General features: G+C 45.9%; 1 protein-coding gene across 1 annotated transcript; it reads left to right on the top strand.

Annotated features, from left to right (window-relative positions):
* The first annotated feature begins 620 nt into the window (after positions 1-620).
* On the top strand, positions 621-12,472 carry LOC142813845 (uncharacterized). Its single transcript, XM_075891806.1, has 6 exons — positions 621-762; positions 2,632-2,705; positions 3,437-3,540; positions 3,902-3,961; positions 6,370-6,775; positions 12,342-12,472. The coding sequence occupies exons 1-6, from the start codon at positions 700-702 to the stop codon at positions 12,451-12,453; spliced, it is 819 nt and encodes a 272-aa protein (XP_075747921.1). The 5' UTR covers positions 621-699; the 3' UTR covers positions 12,454-12,472.
* The last annotated feature ends 5,107 nt before the right edge of the window (positions 12,473-17,579 follow it).

Raw genomic sequence — 17,579 nt, 5'->3', positions numbered from 1 at the left:
AGTCTCCTAACGCATGCAGTATTGCGTGGCAGAAGCGTATAATCGCAGCAGGCGTGAAAACTTGTGAACTGTGCAACAAGTGGGTGGTTTATAACGGCCCGCCCATAACATGGTGTGCTGCTGTGAAGGAGCACGTAGCACCTTCGGCACAGCCAATTTAAAAAAAAAAGAATTATCGCGTTGTGAAAACTTTGCAACTGCACTTGCAGCAGGCATTTTAGGATAGTACGAAGCGGCCAATGTAACGCACGCATTCTTTAGGTTTCTTACGACATGGCTGAGGCACGCACTGAGAACAGAACTCTAGCAATTGAGATGAGACGCTCTACCTTTAAAGGCGAAGCTCAAACGTCCTCCAAGTTTTTCGATGCATCTTCATTTTTACTCGCAGCTCCACCGAAGTATGGACCCCATAGAACGACACAGCACCAGTAAAGATGTGCAGCACCTGCAGATCAACACTATGAGCAAGTGGAAGTGCGACGCACAAAATGTTGTACTTCGCCTCCTCTGCTAAGTCATAGAAATAGTTTATAGTTTGTCATGTGTTTTGCTCCAGATTCTTCTTGTGAATATGCCTCGTACCTTGCCTGCATTGGGCTTTTGTGATTGCAGACAGCGTCGTCTTCAGTGGGATCTGCCGAATCCAGGCAGCTGTACAGTGTCCAGCTTCCCTCGCTGACTTCGGCCTCCTCGGGGATGGCGGGAAGCGAAGAGGAAGCCCTGGCTGTCGACTCCGGCGGCGGTCGCCAACTTCTCAAGGTATACAGTATTCCAACACTCAGCAGAACGTGACAACGAAGGAATAGCTGCTACATATTCGCGCATTTTCAGTGCTTGAAGGAGGGTCGGCGCCAGGATTTTGTTTTACTGAGGGGGAGGGGGGTACCCATTACAGTGAGTTCTTTCAAGGGGGCAGGGAAACTGGGAACGTATGCATCGTTTCTTTTTTTTACTATGTTTGATTTTGGGGGAGGCGGGGGAAATTTAGGGGGGCGGGAGGTTTCCAGCCCCTCCCCATACCCCTCACTGGTGCCACCCCAGCTTGAAGGGAAATGAGAAGTGAATGAGAAAACAGGGCGGCATATTTAGGTACAGCGCGAAAACGACGAAGACTGAGTAAAGCAGAAGGGGCATGGGCGGGCGCTGACTCGCTACTGAAAATTAAATAATGTTATCTTACCAACCAGCTTAACTTTCAGTACTATTGCAAAAGACAGGACGCCGTCTGTTTTTTCTTTAATTTATTACGTATGTTTTATCTGGCGCTGGCCGTGCACGAAATGTAGACATCGCAGTCATCTAAGTTCTGCGCAGTAAGATTAATACGTTTGTAGCCGAGGTCTAAGCAAACATGAGGAGAAATGCAACATTCCGGGGGGGGGGGGGGGATGCTGACAAAATAGGGCACATCACAGTGAGCCCCACTTCACATGAGTAATCTCACAAAGCACTGCTATAGGCTGTTGCTTTGTAGTGATACCTTCTTCCGATTCGGTTTTACTGCGAAAGCCGTTATGAGATCACAACAAGGATCGCATGCGCCGGAGTGGTCCGCCGCCGCCGCCAATGCCCGTAACTATATTATATCGCGCGAAATGAGAAAATACGAAATAAGTTAATACCAAACACACAATTGCAAACTGACTCTAAGCAAGTTAGATGTCGGGAAAGTAATCTCGTTAATATGAATAATAAAGCGTTTTAAACTGCAAATGAACAACCAGGTGTCACGCTATGGGAATTTCGTAACGAGTGGGTCGTCGATTGCTCCGACCCGTTACAACAGTGCTAGGCATAATTCTTCATCGTCGTCAGCCACAGCATGAAGGACTTGCACGAAATGTTTTGAAAGTGCGTAGCGTGTACCGTGCCTCTCCGAGGAATGACAAAGGATGACATGGTGGATGCCTATCTACTACAGAAAAATCTTGATTTATGGCATAGCGGGTACCCTGCAAGTGTGCTTGTGGCATTTATCTAAATATATTGTTCAAGAAAGACTTTGAAAGGCCGCTCTTCCAGTGTTTGCTCTGACTGTGTTACGCATCCCGCGCAGACTCAGCAGTTTTTTTTTTTTCTCGTTCTCTTCTCGCTCCTTCAAGTCAAAGCGGCGCTCTGCCCGCGTTATCAGTAGAGTCAGCTATCCAGGACGAGTGAATAATAGGAGTGTCGTTAAATTCCGGTGATGAGAATTCGCTACGGAATTATGGTCTCGCATTCTTTTTCAAAGTTCAGGCGCAGTTTTGCCATGCGCAGTAATCGTTCAATAATTAACCCAAGTTAATTATTAGTACTACCTTGATGAACCCGATTAGTACTTACTACCTTGGTGTGACAGTAGGACGAAAGACGCATGTGTGAAGCATCTCGACACCGAGGCATCACGATTGGTCTAAGTGACGTGAGGAAGGAAGGGATTTTCTTCTTCTTAATTACCGCAAACGTATCGCTACCGGAGATAACACTTGCACCTCGCCTTCGGATGATCTTCTCAAGGTGACCGCTCCAAGTGCTTTTTCATTTAAGTTTGTATGTCGGATGACTAGATCATCAATATACTCGATAAAATCACGTAGCGAAGTCTCTTGTGGGGGTTAACGTATCGAATTTCCTCAATTTTCGCCCTAGGGCTACTCCGCGGGATCGGTGGCCAGCGGATCGGAGGCGGACACAATGGACTCCTCGACCCGGACCTTTCTGGCGTAAGTCTAAATGAGTGGCTTAAAATTTAAAGTCATTTGTGCTGTGCTGTGCCAGAAAAATTCACTATACAGATATGGCGTAGTTTCTAACCGTATGACCAGGGTATTTGTTCATTACCGCTGAAACCCCCTCATTAACACCCTCTCTCTCGCCTTTGTCCCCTTATGATCCTGATAGTGTCATCCAACTGAATATGTGTCCAATTTAAGCTGTATTGTCGCACTGTACGCAGAATTTCTTTGGCGAATTCATGAAAGTTGTGAGTGTGCAAATTTTGAGTGTGGCACGAAGTACGGCAACCTTAAATTTGCAATACTCAAAACTTTTGTCCTTTGTCTTCATGCATTTGTATGTGCATGGGCTACAGCGCGTATTGTTTTCACTCTCTTAAAACCTGAACGGTGTACAAGCCTGCAGCCGGGGAGTGTCCATTATAATTAGGCCTTAGTCCGGTCACTGTTTCATGAAGAGATTGTTGCATAACAAGTTCGAAATATGCACCATCTTGAAAATTTGTTGGCTTTGTTGTTGTTGTTGTCGTTGTCGTCGTCGTCGTCATTGTTGTTGTTGTTGTTGTTTTTGTCGTCGTCGTCGTCGTCGTCGTCGTCGTCGTCGTTGTTGTTGTTGTTGTTGTTGTTGTTGTTGTTGTTGTTGTTGTTGTTGTTGTTGTTGTTGTTGTTGTTGTTGTTGTTGTTGTTGTTGTTGACATTGTAGTCTTTTTTAAACGTAGGGTACGCCGGAGCCGTATCCTGGGCATGCCGATGACCTATTACGCGCTCCTCATGGCCAGCATGGTGCTGTGCGCCTTCTCCTATTCCTACGCATCCAGGACGAGTGAGTCGTCCAACGTTGCCCCCGTGCACGCGCACCGACGCAGCTACATGCATTGAGGCGTAACTCCAGTTTCTGATAACCTACAGCTATCAATGTGATTCACTAAGCAGATAACATCACCACCGATACAACAGCACGACATAGCCACATGCTGTGCATATCGTATACATTCCCCTTATACATTGTCGGCCTTGAGTTAATGGGGCATGCGCAGAGCTAGGTTTAGTATGGGTGATGCCGCTCTTCATCATATACTGATAATCTGCTTGGCATTGGAGTAATTGTAGCATATTAATTGATATGACACTTGTATTATACTTATTTAATATCAGTGCGTCGTATGCATTTTGACTTGCTGTAGTGCGTGAGAGGAGCGCCAACTTCGCAGGCCATGGTCACGGTGTCGCCAAGAAGGGGCAAGGTCTGTTGCTGCCTTCCTCTTTTTTTCTCTGAACACGAGTGCATGTTCGTGTGTGTTTGTGTGCATGTTTGCGCTCTTGTGCGAATCTGCCTGAATATCGAGTTCAAATTTTGGCAGCTGTACGAGGTGGTGATGGTCGTGGTAAAACTTTCTTTTACCAACGAATTCGGACACGTACAGTGTAAACTTTTATGAAAGAGAACACGGTGACGCGTTGCCTGCGTGCTCTGGCGGCTGCTGGCAGCGCGTTCAAGCGGGAGCGAGAGCAACCACAATCTCTTTTCGCGTCATCTCGCGGCGAACAAAACAATCTTTCGTTGCTGATAAAGAACGGCAAGATTGCAACCCCCCCCCCCCCCTCCTTCAAGGCGATCACTGACTCTCGCGTAATCGCCTTCAAGGGGAAGGGTGTTGTTGCAATCTTGCCGCTGGTTTCATGTCATCAACGAATGGTTGTGTCGCTCGCCACGAGATGACGCGAAAAGAGACTGTGGTTGCTCTCGCTCCCGCTTGAACGCGCTGCCAGCAGCCACCGGAGCACGCAGGCCACGCGTCACCGTGTTCCCTTTCATAAAAGTTTACACTGTACGTCCCAAGGTTCCCACACGACTTCACTGCGCTATGCATTTATGCTTTTCCGCTATATTCACTTGTCAGTTACCGAGTACTCTTCTTGATGACGTTAGTTACAATCAGGGCAAATTTGTTAGAATAAATGTTTAATTTGTTGCGTTTATTCTTAATCTATTTATAACGCTTTGGTGGTCCTCGGCAATGATAACCTTGACAGCTTGATGAATTAATAAGTGGAGAGCTTTGAGAATTCCGCCCATGGTATTGTTGCATAAAGCTGCTCAGCACTTGCGGTTTTTCTCTGGTAAAGCATATCAAATGTTGAAATGGCTTATTAGCTATTTTTACCCACTACAGTAGTCTAATAGTGGCTAAGATACTCGGCTGCTGACCTGCAGGTTGCGGGATCGAATCTCGGCTGCGAAAATGCTTGAGGCCCGTGAGCTTAAATTTAGGTGCTTCTTAAAGAACCCCAGGTCGTCGAAATTTCTGGAGCCCCCACCACGGCGTCTCTCATAATCATATGGTGGTTTTCGGGTGTTAAGCCTCAACAATTAATATAAACTGTTTTAGGATTTTGAATTAAAATGCCGAGCTTTAGCTAGCAAGCTAAAATGTACCACAGTATGTCAGTCTTATTAACATACTTTCGAGGGAAGCATTTCTGCCAGAAACCATATATCGTTAGAGATGGACACCTGACTTAATCCGAGCCAACGCGGAACAATCGGCACTAAACAATTTCGCATTCCTATATTGAAATAGGTATTATTCAAGTTTTCAAAGTGCAGTTAAGCTTAATATGTATGCTTGACGAGGGAGAAGGTTGAGAAAGACTTTGCATAGAGAAAGCTTGGAAGACCCCTGACGCTTTGGATATATTATAGCAAGAAGGCAGCAGACACATATTAGAAAAGCAAAAAAAAATAACGGCATTAAGAAAACGCACATAAGAAACACCGCAGATGCATGTACTTAGTGGTGCCTACATAGGCGCACTTTGGCTACTCATAAGACCCACGTATTTCATGCGTGCTTGGAGGTTTACTGCAAATTTTGTCTTACATTCATGAAAACTTATTGCAAGAGCACGATTAGGTAAATGGTGTACCAGTTCAACCCACGGTACCTATAGAGCGTGCCAAACAAAGTACCTAGGTGGTGCAGTTAGAAAAAAAAATAGAATATAATGACTCCAGAAATAGCAAAACTAACTTGGAAAATCAAAATTTACCATGGCCAGAATTCAAGTGAAAATGTTACGCTGAGCTACGCTTGACATTTTATATCACCACTCATTTATCTTTATATACTTGCCAAGTCGGAACTTTCAAAGGCAGCATTAATCTTGTCTCTTAAATATATATTTATTCTACTTCCGTTCGTACAATAATTTCACGTGTCTTCCTTGAGGCTATTTGTTATAGGTATTCATGTTAAAAGACTGGGCGTTCAAACACGTGCACAAGAGAGAAACCAAGACAACACAAACGCCGACTGACAGCTGAAAAAGGCGCACAGTGGTGGAAAAGGAAATAGGTGCACAAACTTATCTGAGCATGTTCGAGCGAGACGCGATACATACCGGTTCGGCACGCGTGACTGTCTGCGTGAAAGACTACACTGTTCCGGCATTTGATTTCTTCTTTGTGCAAGTCAATCGATGGTTGGCACATGCATGCACTATACCACTACTGTCGATCTGTCAGTAGTCAATCACTAAAAGAGTTCCTCTAATGTACGTTAGGTCCGATCAGGTTAGGCTTTAAAGTTATGTTAGGTCAGGTTAAGGTGGCAAAATCTTTGCCTGTATAAAGCTGCTTCACAAACCGCAGGTGCCTTGCTCAAAGCGCCGTTACCACAGTCCTCAACCAGGGGCCAGGACCTCGCGTACGTCACGCGGCATGAGCACCTACCTAGTGTTCGCGTCCACGGCGCACGTCGCCGCAGTCCTGCGAAGGGCCGCAAGAGCAAGAGGTTCGGGCGGCACACGCCGCCCGCCTCGTCCCCCGCCGCAACGACCACGGTTGCGGCGGACAACGTGGACTCGACGTGGGACTCTACGTCCGACAGCGTGTCACCGGCTACCCGGCTGCCACTTGTCGTGCAGACGACGCCCAGCACCGTTGAAGCCACGGCGGCGACAAGGTCTGCACCCGCTTCACTGCCGCCGGCAGTGACTCTGACCAGCGGCGACGTCCCGCAAAACGGAACGTTCAACTCATCGGCGAACCTCGATGAGTGAGTATACGACGGCGCATGTTTTGTTCGTGCTGCCTCAACAGCTAGGTGTCGTTCTTAACTGAATAAACCCTTTGCAACCTGACGCGGTAAGATACAATCAGGTGACTCTAAAAAAACAATAAGGGCAATGAAAGCATAGGAAATAATAACTGTTGTCTTTTACTGCAGTGCAGGGTGATGTGAAGTAAAGTGAATTAAATTGGGGCAAAAGAAAAACCCCTTTCGATCAGTGGGATCCAAACCCACAACTATGAGTGTGCGCACGATGCGAACAATAGCAACCCCCCCCCCCCCCCCCGCTGCCCTCAATAAGTGTGCCCCGTACCTTTACTCAGTCAGACGTATCTCGTAATTTTTCTAATGTGCGAGGTTATGACCATGCAGGTTTTTTGACGATAATGGTGGCCGAGGACAGCTGATGCGGCATTCCAAGAGCTGTTTCTGCCCATTTGCAACCCCAGAAAGCCGGACACCAATGGCAGGTTGATATGGGAAGCCCTTCATTGCTATGTTTCCCCCTTTGCAACTATCCTGAAGCCAGCAAGCTTTTCTTTCGAGCGCGACCAACAATAGGGTAGGGTAAGGTGGGGGAGGGGGGATGTTGCTGCAGTTAGTGTTAGCATACGCTTTCTCTGGTCTAGTTTTCTAATGAGTTTATTTAGCTTGGTCCAACGAAGAAACGAGCCTCTCGAAAAATATTTATCCTTTTTTTAGTTGACACTTCCGCCATGTGGTATATAGCGGTCGGGGTGTTCGGCTGTTGACCTGAAAGTTGTGGGTACGATCTCAGACGCGGCGGTCCCTTAACGGTACTCGATAAGGGACACCAGAGGGTCAGAATTTCTGGAGCCCTTTTCGTAGTAGGGCGCACCTACCTCATAATCATATCGTGGTTTTCGCACGTGAAACCCCAGATATTATTGCTGGTCTGGCACGGTGCCGCGTGAGATGGACTGACAAATGTGAAGGTTTCTTTACCACACACATGTGCAGTCGCAACGCGTTATCTGTTCCTTGTCATCGCCAACCAGTGATTTGCGCCCATGGTGGAGTGATTTTCACAAAATCATACCTCACATAACCCGCTTTTAGGGGCGAAGTTCTTTACACTGTGGGTCATATGTCCCGTGTCGTCGTAGTAGCCAGTTGCATTGAATTGCCTGTCAATTAAAAAGGTGTCACAGCGTATACACAGAGTGAATAATGATGAGTGGGGCAAAGCGTCCACCAGTCCGTCCATGCGAACATGCGTCCCTCCGCGCGTCCATCCATGTTTCCGTTTGTGCTTCCGTTCGTCCATGCGTCTGTGCTTCGCCCCACTCGTCGTCATTCACTTCATGTTTATTTATTTATTTATTTATTTATTTATTTATTTATTTATTTGCAAGTACAGCTGCCCAATAGGCTATCACAGGAGTGGGGCTTCTCAACACGATAATACAAACAGCAAGGCGATGCAACACTGGAATAGAAAAAAAATAAAAAACAGAGAAAAGACAGAAATAACGCCCTCAATAAACAAAGCGCGATTGCATACATTCATTCAAGAATTCATCTAAAGGCAATGATCTGGCTGACCCAGGAAAGATGTTCCATTTTTTATAGTGTGCGGAAAGAAGCTGAATTGAAATATTTTTTCATAATAAATAATTTAGAACGTGGACGGAATGGTGTCAGATTGAGTTTGTGGCAATTTCTCGTGGGCTTAACTTTATTGGGAGACAAATATTCGTTGATGTGTAGCGTGAGGCATTGACCAGAATATGTAGCAAATTTAGGCTTTCGAGATTGCGTCGCTCGGTCAGAGTTTGTAGACGTAACGTAGCAAGCTGAGAGGAGGGTGAGGAGTTCCAGTCGTAACGTCGGGAAATGAAACGGGTGGCTTTCTTTTGAACCGATTCTAGTGCGTCGATTTCGGATACTTTAGGAGGGTTCTATACAGGGTTGGCATATTATACGATGGGATGGATAAGCGCTTTATAAGTGAACAATTTTGTTTCGAGTGGAGCATCCTTTAATGTGCGATTTAGATAGCCCAGTTTTTTTTCAAAAGCTTTATTGAAAGTGTATTTTATACCAAGACATGTTGGCTGTGAATATGAGGCCTAGATACTTATAATTGGACACACGTTTCAGAAGGGAGCCATTGAAAGAGTAATCGAACAAAGAAACAGAGGTGCGTTTGCAGAAAGAAAGAGCGGCTGTTTTAACAAAATTTATGTTAATTTGCCAAGTGTGACACCATCTACAAAATTGTGCAAAAGAATCATCAAGTAAAATGTGGTCGTCATTGGTATTACTAACACTATACATTACAGAGTCGTCAGCGTAAATGCGGATTTCGGCAGAGACATACTTAGGCAAATCATTTATGTGTAGTAAAAACAAAGTAACCCCCGGACTGAGCCCTGGGGGACACCTGATGTCACAGTCACAACAGACGAGTTTGAGGAACTGAAAGAAACAAACTGAGTACAGTTGTTTAAAAAACTAGCGATCCAGTCAACCAACCACGCTGTTATTTTTTTCCGAATTGTTCTTCAGAGCCACAGTCGTTATAAAGAGCTGCAGCTATCTCATATTTGCAGTTTAAGTGTAGCATATGGCACATTGTTGTCATACGTGCACGCGATGTATTCGCTTTTGATTCAACTCAATTAGCATAGGACAAAAGTCACGCACAACCTGCAATAATGGCTGACTCTGAGAATTTCCACTCGCAAGCTCACCGTCGCAATCCTCTAGTGGCGTGCTATAGACGCTCCTACTAATGAGGCCGTAAGCGTTACGCCAACATTGGTCTCTCGATCACACGAACGTGCCCTGTGCCCCTCCAGGTCATTCCCAAGGACGTCCGCTGACAGGTGCACACTCGTACTGGTTGTGACGAAATCCAGTCGAGTCCGCCTCCTTCCTTACAAGCAGAGGCTCTGCAATGCAGTGCGTGTCTGCGCTGCCATCAGGATGTCTTTGCATATAGCGAGAGGTCACGCTAACGCATTTGTTTACCGCTGAGCTACCGGTTTGTTCCGTGGTTCGCCAACAAGCGCCTACGGTCTTCGCCGACTTGTAATTGAGCGAGCAAATAGCTGCTTCGTGTGTTGCGCCAGATCACTCAAGGAAAGAGAATTTCAGTGATGTTTTTAAAGAAGACAGGTCATTCAAGGCTTAAGCTGGCTAGATGTTAGCACACTGGGTCACGCAAGACATGCAATGCACGTGGGTGTTCGTCACTGAGAGTGTTGTCCAGACAATCCTCGCCTCGATAAAGCATGTCGTTCCTTCTGATTATTGTCGGAGAAGTCAAATGGAGACTTAACGATGCATTTTCGCAGCTCTTGGCTCGTAGCCTCGAAAGTTATGACTTGAGAAGAGCACCGGTAGGACGATTCCAGTGCATTTCAGTATCACAAATTCTGTAATCACTACTAACAGCTATAGACTTCGCAATGTTAGACGGCTTGACAACGAGAAGCGATGGAATGGGGTGGCCGAGGGCAAACTCAGTTCAATTTCCAACCCACGTGTGTGTGCGTGCTCTCGTCTTCGGACAAGAAGGGAAATCTGGGCTAGTTAGTGATGGTTCGTTTTCGATAACTCACAGCGCAAAAAGGACGCAGACGAAGTGCACGACAACACGAGTGCTGACTCTCAACTAAAGTTTATTAAAGGTAAGGCACAAATATATACACAGGTCAACCCGCTTCGACATGCGCAGTTGCTTTGTCGTAGTGGGCTAACCTGTGCAAACGTTCGCGCCTTTCCTTTAATAAACTTCAGTTGAGAGTCGGCGCTCGTGTTGTCTTGCACTTCGTCTGCGTCCTTCTTGTTCTGTGAGTTATCTAGAATGAGCGTCTTCTGACGCCTCGCGGTTGCGGTTGCCCGTCGGCACTGCGTCAGGCTTGTGGCCTTGAGGTGCTTTGATCGTTGCCTCGCGAAAGCCCTGTTTGCGGGTACGACGGCATCGCGAGTCTTCGGATTCGCTGGAGGCGTTTTTATTCGCGTGTATGCACCCGCCCTGACGACGGCACACTTCGGTCCAGCCGCGCGCCGCGTGCGCCAACGACCGACGGGTCGCAGACGGGGGCGTTGCCTTGTTTTCTCACCTTGCCTTGTAAATGGAACGAGTGGGCGATAGCGTCGAGGGAACGTTAATTGTTTTTCTCTCATAAGTTGCTCGGTTGTGACAGCATCGATTTGCTGGATCTTTCTGAACTGTTACAAAGTTGAGCGGATGCTTAGGTTACTACATTGAATGAAACTGGAATGTGGCGTTGGAGTTAAGTCATCGTCCGGTGGTGGAAGTCGCTTGGGCACGCTCCTTATTCTCGGACTAGCGCGGCAGCAGTACAAAGGAACACGCGAAAGAGTGCTCGTGCAGGTGTGGAAAAAAGGTAGTGGGTGAAACTACGTATACCTCTGAAGAAAATGGGGGCATGATACCATTGATGAGCCATAAGTTTGATGGGGCGAAGACATCTAAGGTAGTGACCTATGTTCAACTTCGCGTATATTCGTACAGATCACACCCCATATAATCACGATTTCGTCCCTGAGTGGGTGCGCTATGTGATTCCCCAAATACACGCTTCGATGGTATATCAAGGGAGACTTTTCGACATAACAAACAGTGCCCGTTTATAAACATTGTGGGAAGGCTGTGAGCACGACAACCCCTCGTCATCTTCACATATTACCTGTGCACCTTCATCATCTGTACATAATCGTCAGTGTATCATATCGCAAGCTCTGCTGAATAAATTGGTTGATCATATGTTCTGACTGTAAAGCCTAGGTATTTTGTTGTGGTCTACATAGATCATTTTACTACGCGACCGAAGAATATACCTGAAAAGGGTATTTATATCTCACGTCAAAGCACTACGTCCTGCGAAATTTGTGAAAATTCTATTGCTATTAGCCGGCCAAGCTGACCTAAATACGTTCAGCAGCACGATTGCGTGAAGTTTATTTCTTACTAGCATATTTTCCGTCAGATTTTTCAGTGAATACGGATGTTTTCGTGAATTTGCCTGTACAGGCGTCATTGTTTTGACGTTTAGAACAATTGTGCTCTCGATGCACCCACCGCGCTTAGTGACTTGTTTGAAGTCACGCTCAGTGATTGTTCTGATGAGTTGAGGTTACGCATATGACCACGAGAAGGAACGAAATGAAAAGCAGAGACATCAAAAAGTGGCGCCAGCCTTCCATTGTTTTTGTTGTCTACTTTCATCTTCCGTTTAACGATAATATTACTTGTAAGCCGACCTTAATAGATATCTAGCTTCAGGGGAAGAGTTTGTCGTCGCAAGCTCCCTCTTCATCCAGTACTGTAATGAAAATTATTACTTCACCTGCGTTAATTACATATGCTGCAGCATTCACTCCAGTAAACTTAACCTAACTTTGTTCTTACCTTGTTCGTGCATAGTTAATCAATCCAAAGCGCATGAGCCTATCGTCCACTATAGTTTCGAAGCACAGCCTATATGCATCTAGTGCAGAGATCTGTCGAAGTACACGGACCTTTACTTGGATAATTTTCATTGATGTATCGCAGGTACGAGGAAGTGGTCGAGTACTACTACATGTACGACGACAACGACACGTCGGCGTCCAGCATGCAGCGGCCGACACAATACGCCGAGCTTGCTATTCCAATAAACATCTGATGCTCGGTACACTGCTTAACTATTGTGTACTATCCATGGTATATATTTTACGTGCTACCTGACATGACCAATAGAAACGAGTTGAATTAGTCTTTAACGCACGCTTACGTATAACATTCAAGTACAGAGCAGCGGCCACGTGATTGTGCCATGAAATTCACATCTTACAAAGCCCACCGTATGGTAGTATACTGAATGAATGTTGAAATAATGCGTGTTATCAAAGATCCTATACCGGTCCCGAAACGTGCCATGTGTTTTTCACCTTGACTTGGTCCCTGACAGCAACATGTTACCTGACCAGACAAACTTTCCTCTAGCTCTTGACACGTTAACGGGAGCTTGTTTCAGAAGTAAAAGTAATAGTGTGATAGCTGCGCTATAGCACTCTATAACTTTATGGTTAAATTGTGCGAAGCGTGTTCTGGAGCTCATGTCTCCAAGTCATGACAATGCTTGACCTCAATGCCCGTGCTTACTGCGACCGTCATATTCGATCCTTTAATGTGTACTTCGTGTTTGTGTAGATCGTTCGCACGGTCGCGGAAGGAATCTTCCAGAGAGTCGACTCGCTTGGTAGCAGTTACGTAAGAGAAATGTTGTATTGCCTCACTGACTCGCAATTGCAACCTCCCCAATTTGATGCTGTACTTAAATCGCCAAACGCCTTCGTCTAATTGCTACTGTTCTCGAACGCAAGTTTCCGCGTTCGCCACGATCAATCTTAAAACTTCTCTCCGTGACACGACAAATCGGCGCTCTATTTTACAACCCCACGATAGGAGCAGTGTACCAACGCGGACCACTTCTCCCGCTATCCACGCTTCCAGCACGAAGTGAAATGACCGAAACGTGGGTCCCACTTCAGCAGCTAACAAATTTTTGTTTCATTTCCTTCCGCCATCCCGTCAAGGTTCATTTTCTTAGTTTCTTGGCCCTTCCACCTCCACCTGTCCTTCTCACTTCATTACCCTCTTCTTCATGGGTATGGCCTGAGGAGGAGAAGGGGGGGGGGGGGGGGTATGCTCCTCTGTAAACTGACCTCAACCGCGGACACAGTAGACGGGCGAAGAAGAAGAGGCCATCCTAAATGTGATTCATTTCTACCCGCGGAGGCCGGGGGTAGAAATTCGAGGGCACGTGGTGGTCAGTTCGTCCAGCGACCGGAAGTAATTTCACCCGGATGCTGGGCGAGCACGGAATTGTGGAGACAGGGAGCTGCGTGCGGAAGAAGTCCGGTCATCGGCAACTGTACGCACGTGGCCCTCATCTGCAGCGTTGATCTACAGCGCTCAGAGTGAGCGCCTGCGAATTCTCGGCGGGTCAAGCGTGTATCGCAGTCCTCCCGCTTTCTTCTGTACGGCGTATGTCCTTTCTCGTTGGTTTCCGTGGGCCCACGCCGAATAGCAATGACACGCTGTGGCGTACGTCCTGAAAAAAAAAAGTCTATTGCGTTTCGTGTCGGGCAATTTGCGGTGCCACGAGCGTCGTACTGTCGAGGCTATTGGTGAACCGAGCCGTTTCGTAGCTGTGTGACAGAGTTATAAGCGGATGCTCACAATCCGCTCCGAACGCTTGTCAAGGCACAAAGGCCACAGGAAAACGCGCTTAGAAGTGTCAGGATACGCAGTGACCAGCGTGCAGATTACGAGTCGCTAATCATCAACGATAACTTCAGTTGAGCTTTCTTTTATGAAAGTGGTGGTATTGCATCACGTAGTATTATGTAACCTGTCGCTTGGTTTGTACTAAACTAGGGGAATAGTACGAGAAAACCGTTTTATGTATTATACACAACTAATGATACTGCTCTGACACGATTACTAATACTTCCACTCATTAAAAGCGCATAAATACCCCACAAAAAAAGTGAACGGGAGAGAATCTACCACCGTAGCTTACATGGTGGAGCGCCGGACGCCTAATTCGAAGGTTGTGGGTCTGGATTTCGCCGACGGAATGGGCTTTCTCTCGGCCACTTTAACTTATTTCAATTTAAACGAGAGTTATTACAATATAGTTAAGAAACCCAAAATAATGTCTCCAAATATTTTCTTAACTTCGGTTGTATGAATAGCTTGATTTGGTATCACATAACTTTTTCTTGCTCCTTTTTTCTATCTCTTCTAATCCTAGCTTGTTATGCCAAACGATAATGTCGGATGTACTGTACGCTTCATTGTTAAAGGAAACACTCTAATGAGCACTTCGCATGTTATTGGTCCCCAAACTGCATAGGTAGGCAGAAACATGCATTGTGAACGGCATTAGTCTGAGACAAGGAGTTGGGACTGTCAACCACCAGCAGTGTTATGTGAATCTATGCCTCTATGCTTGTTACAGAGAGCGAAATCAGGACATGTACTGCACGCAAGCCTTCCCTTTGACTCTGTACCTGTCTGTTTTTTATGTGTGTCAGAACTTCCTCTGTTCTTATAGGTGAGCTCTCATGCGTAATGTAAGAGGTGTCCTTGCACCGGTGACGCTACGGGACCCGCTCCTGTATATTTTTCCTCATGTGTAATTCTGTAGGTTTAGATTCAATAAACTCGATCTCATCTGCTTTACGTAGAAGAATATGCATTTATAGTATAATATTTGCTAGTTCATGTTGTAAAACCTAACAAAAAACATAAAACATTGCAGTTTTTCTTAGAATATTATAGTATACCATGCAGCAACAATAATTGTACATCGCTCTTATCTTAAGCTACCCCTAAGTGTCTTCGTGAATTTCGTAAGAAATATGTGCTCGTATAGCAGTGTAACTTCAGGAAGGTTTGATAATAAGCTGTCGGGCTTCACAACAAAGAATAAATTATGGCTCGCAAAGTGAATGCTCCAAACTTCACTGGAGCCAACAACTCTTCTTCTCTTCGCTCATAACTTGAACCTCTTTCTGGTTTTGCAAGCGTGCCCGCGGTCGCTGAAGCAGCGCCATTACTATTGGAGTGATTTAGTTGGACCTTTGTCAGCAGGAATTCAACCTCGCGCTTATTACCCCTGCTATATATTGCAATGTTAACTAATGAAGGAAAGATATACAATTAAGGGCTCGTTTTCTTCGTTAGACACAATATTATTGAGATCTAGCAGACGATCATTCCAAGAAAAGTATAGGGTATCGTGTTACAAGTAATTGTAATGTAAATGTGAAGAAAGAAAAGTGGACGAATAAATAACGCCGTAGGCAAGGACCGAATCTGCAACCTTCGAGTAAAGCGTATGATGCTCTACCAACTGAGATCCAACGGTGGCTATCGCCCCGTCCACTTTATGGTGTATATGTGTGCTTTAAACGTGCGAGCGTCAGTCAACGCCATCTGTAGCCATGACGGTGAGTGTGGAACACTCGATATGTGTCTGTTTGGCGTCCCGTAGCACGTGAACTTATTACGAGCTGGCAGCTCACCAATAATCCCTCGTATACTACCTGAAGGCACCTATAGTGTCCTATAAACTCCTTATACATTCCTTGTCATGATTGTCTGTTAGATCTCATTAATGCTAACGAGTGGAATTGTACAGTACCATGCTTCTGCCAGGTGCAGTTGCTCGACTTTGTCAATCGTCTTTGAATGGTTTCTATACGAGTGTCTTACAAAAATACATCTTCGATCAGCTGTTTTTTGTTGTTGTTTTTTTTTGGCGCCCGGATGTTTTTATTGAGACACCTACCCTCCACTACGCTCTTCATGAGTATACTTGACATTATAAGTATCGTGCTAGCTCTCCCTCACTGTCCCGCCTCGGAGTTCAGCGGCCAAGAGCCATCCCGAAAAACCGCTCCTGCAGCTAAGCCGAGGGCGCCAAGCAAACGCGGAAAAGTAGCAACACACTGCTCTTTCGGTTAAATCATAGCAGAGGAGGGCACCAGTTATGAAAGCACTCCAGGCGTTTGTATAGGGATTAGCGGTCCGGTTCGTACTTCATACCGGGCCCTCGACGAGCCGCGAAAGGAGGTCTCTCTTGACGCAACGACGCACAGCGCAGATCTGCCTGGAGGCGCGAGATTTGTTTGGCGTTCGCTCCTCGGCAGCTTTCCGTCGAACCGGCGATAGTATACAGGCAGGTAGACGGCCTTGACACGGGAAAACGTACACACTAGCTTTGCGCATACTGCATGTTCCCGCCTGTAACCCGACACCACAGGTCACCCATCGTCGTTGTTGCTGCTGCTGATTTTGCATCCTGAAAGCTACGATGGGGAAAAGATTGGCGTTCGCGCGCACTCTGAAGGCGGCGTTTGTAATGTTTCGTTTGCGTTCAGTTTCTAAACTACGTAGCGCAGTTTAGTAAGCACTCGTACAATTTGCAGAATGAAGGGTCACTAACGTATCAATCATTTTACGCAATTGGGGCTATGTGCAATGTCTTATTTTATAATGTTGATTCGCACAAGTATGCGTGAACTGACAGATGCATTTAACAAAAAAAGCACATTGTTGTCCATGGTAGTTGGAAGTGCTGGTTCTGTTGCTGATAATCACGATATTTTCAAACAATGCCGTAAGTATGTTAAGCGACCGCAAGTATTGCATCCATTTCCTCCTAGAGAACAGGTCGGCGTTGTTCCCGTCTCAGCGACTGTTGTTAGACCGCTCCTCTTCTGTTTGCATCTTCATCTATTGCATATGTAATTTTGAAATCTGATAACAATTACAATGAAGTGGTACTTTTACACGATGCCTATTTTTACTCCGTTGATGGTCCAATACTCTTTTTAAAGTTCTGTACCTTAACTACCTTGGCTTTTCTAGTGCCTTTGAGACAGACTTATTACCTTGTATTATTACAGTCAGTTTTGTCATTACCACGTCTCTATGTGTGTTCAAACGATAAAAACGAAACTCCCCAAAAACACCAAAATGTAGCTCGCAGTGCTGTTGTCCAAACGAGGAAAACAAAACTCCCCAGAGACCCTGCAGAAACACCGAAAACGAGGGTGTTAGTGAAAACCTCATTTTTAAGGGCGCTTCCCTTATTACCTTTGGGATGCATGCTGCAGCACGAGCCAAAAACACCTTAAAATGCTGAAACGTGTATATCCGAAGAAAGCGTTTCGAATAATGGCGTCATCGTCTCACTTCTTTCAGGTGCAGTTATCACGTACACGGCATTATGAG

The sequence above is a fragment of the Rhipicephalus microplus genome, chromosome 4, assembly GCF_043290135.1.
Source record: "Rhipicephalus microplus isolate Deutch F79 chromosome 4, USDA_Rmic, whole genome shotgun sequence".
Taxonomy (NCBI): Eukaryota; Metazoa; Arthropoda; class Arachnida; order Ixodida; family Ixodidae; genus Rhipicephalus; species Rhipicephalus microplus.
The sequence above is the reverse complement of the archived record's forward strand: the minus strand, read 5'-3'. Positions and strand labels throughout refer to the sequence as shown.

What these genes read in the sequence shown, in the direction of transcription:
- LOC142813845 (XM_075891806.1), top strand. Translation starts at nt 700, where the DNA reads ATGGCGGGAAGCGAAGAGGAAGCCCTGGCTGTCGACTCCGGCGGCGGT. An exon ending in GCGGTCGCCAACTTCTCAAG is followed by an intron (nt 763 to 2,631) that starts GTATACAGTATT and finishes TTTTCGCCCTAG; the next exon opens with GGCTACTCCGCGGGATCGGT. An exon ending in TCGACCCGGACCTTTCTGGC is followed by an intron (nt 2,706 to 3,436) that starts GTAAGTCTAAAT and finishes TTTTAAACGTAG; the next exon opens with GGTACGCCGGAGCCGTATCC.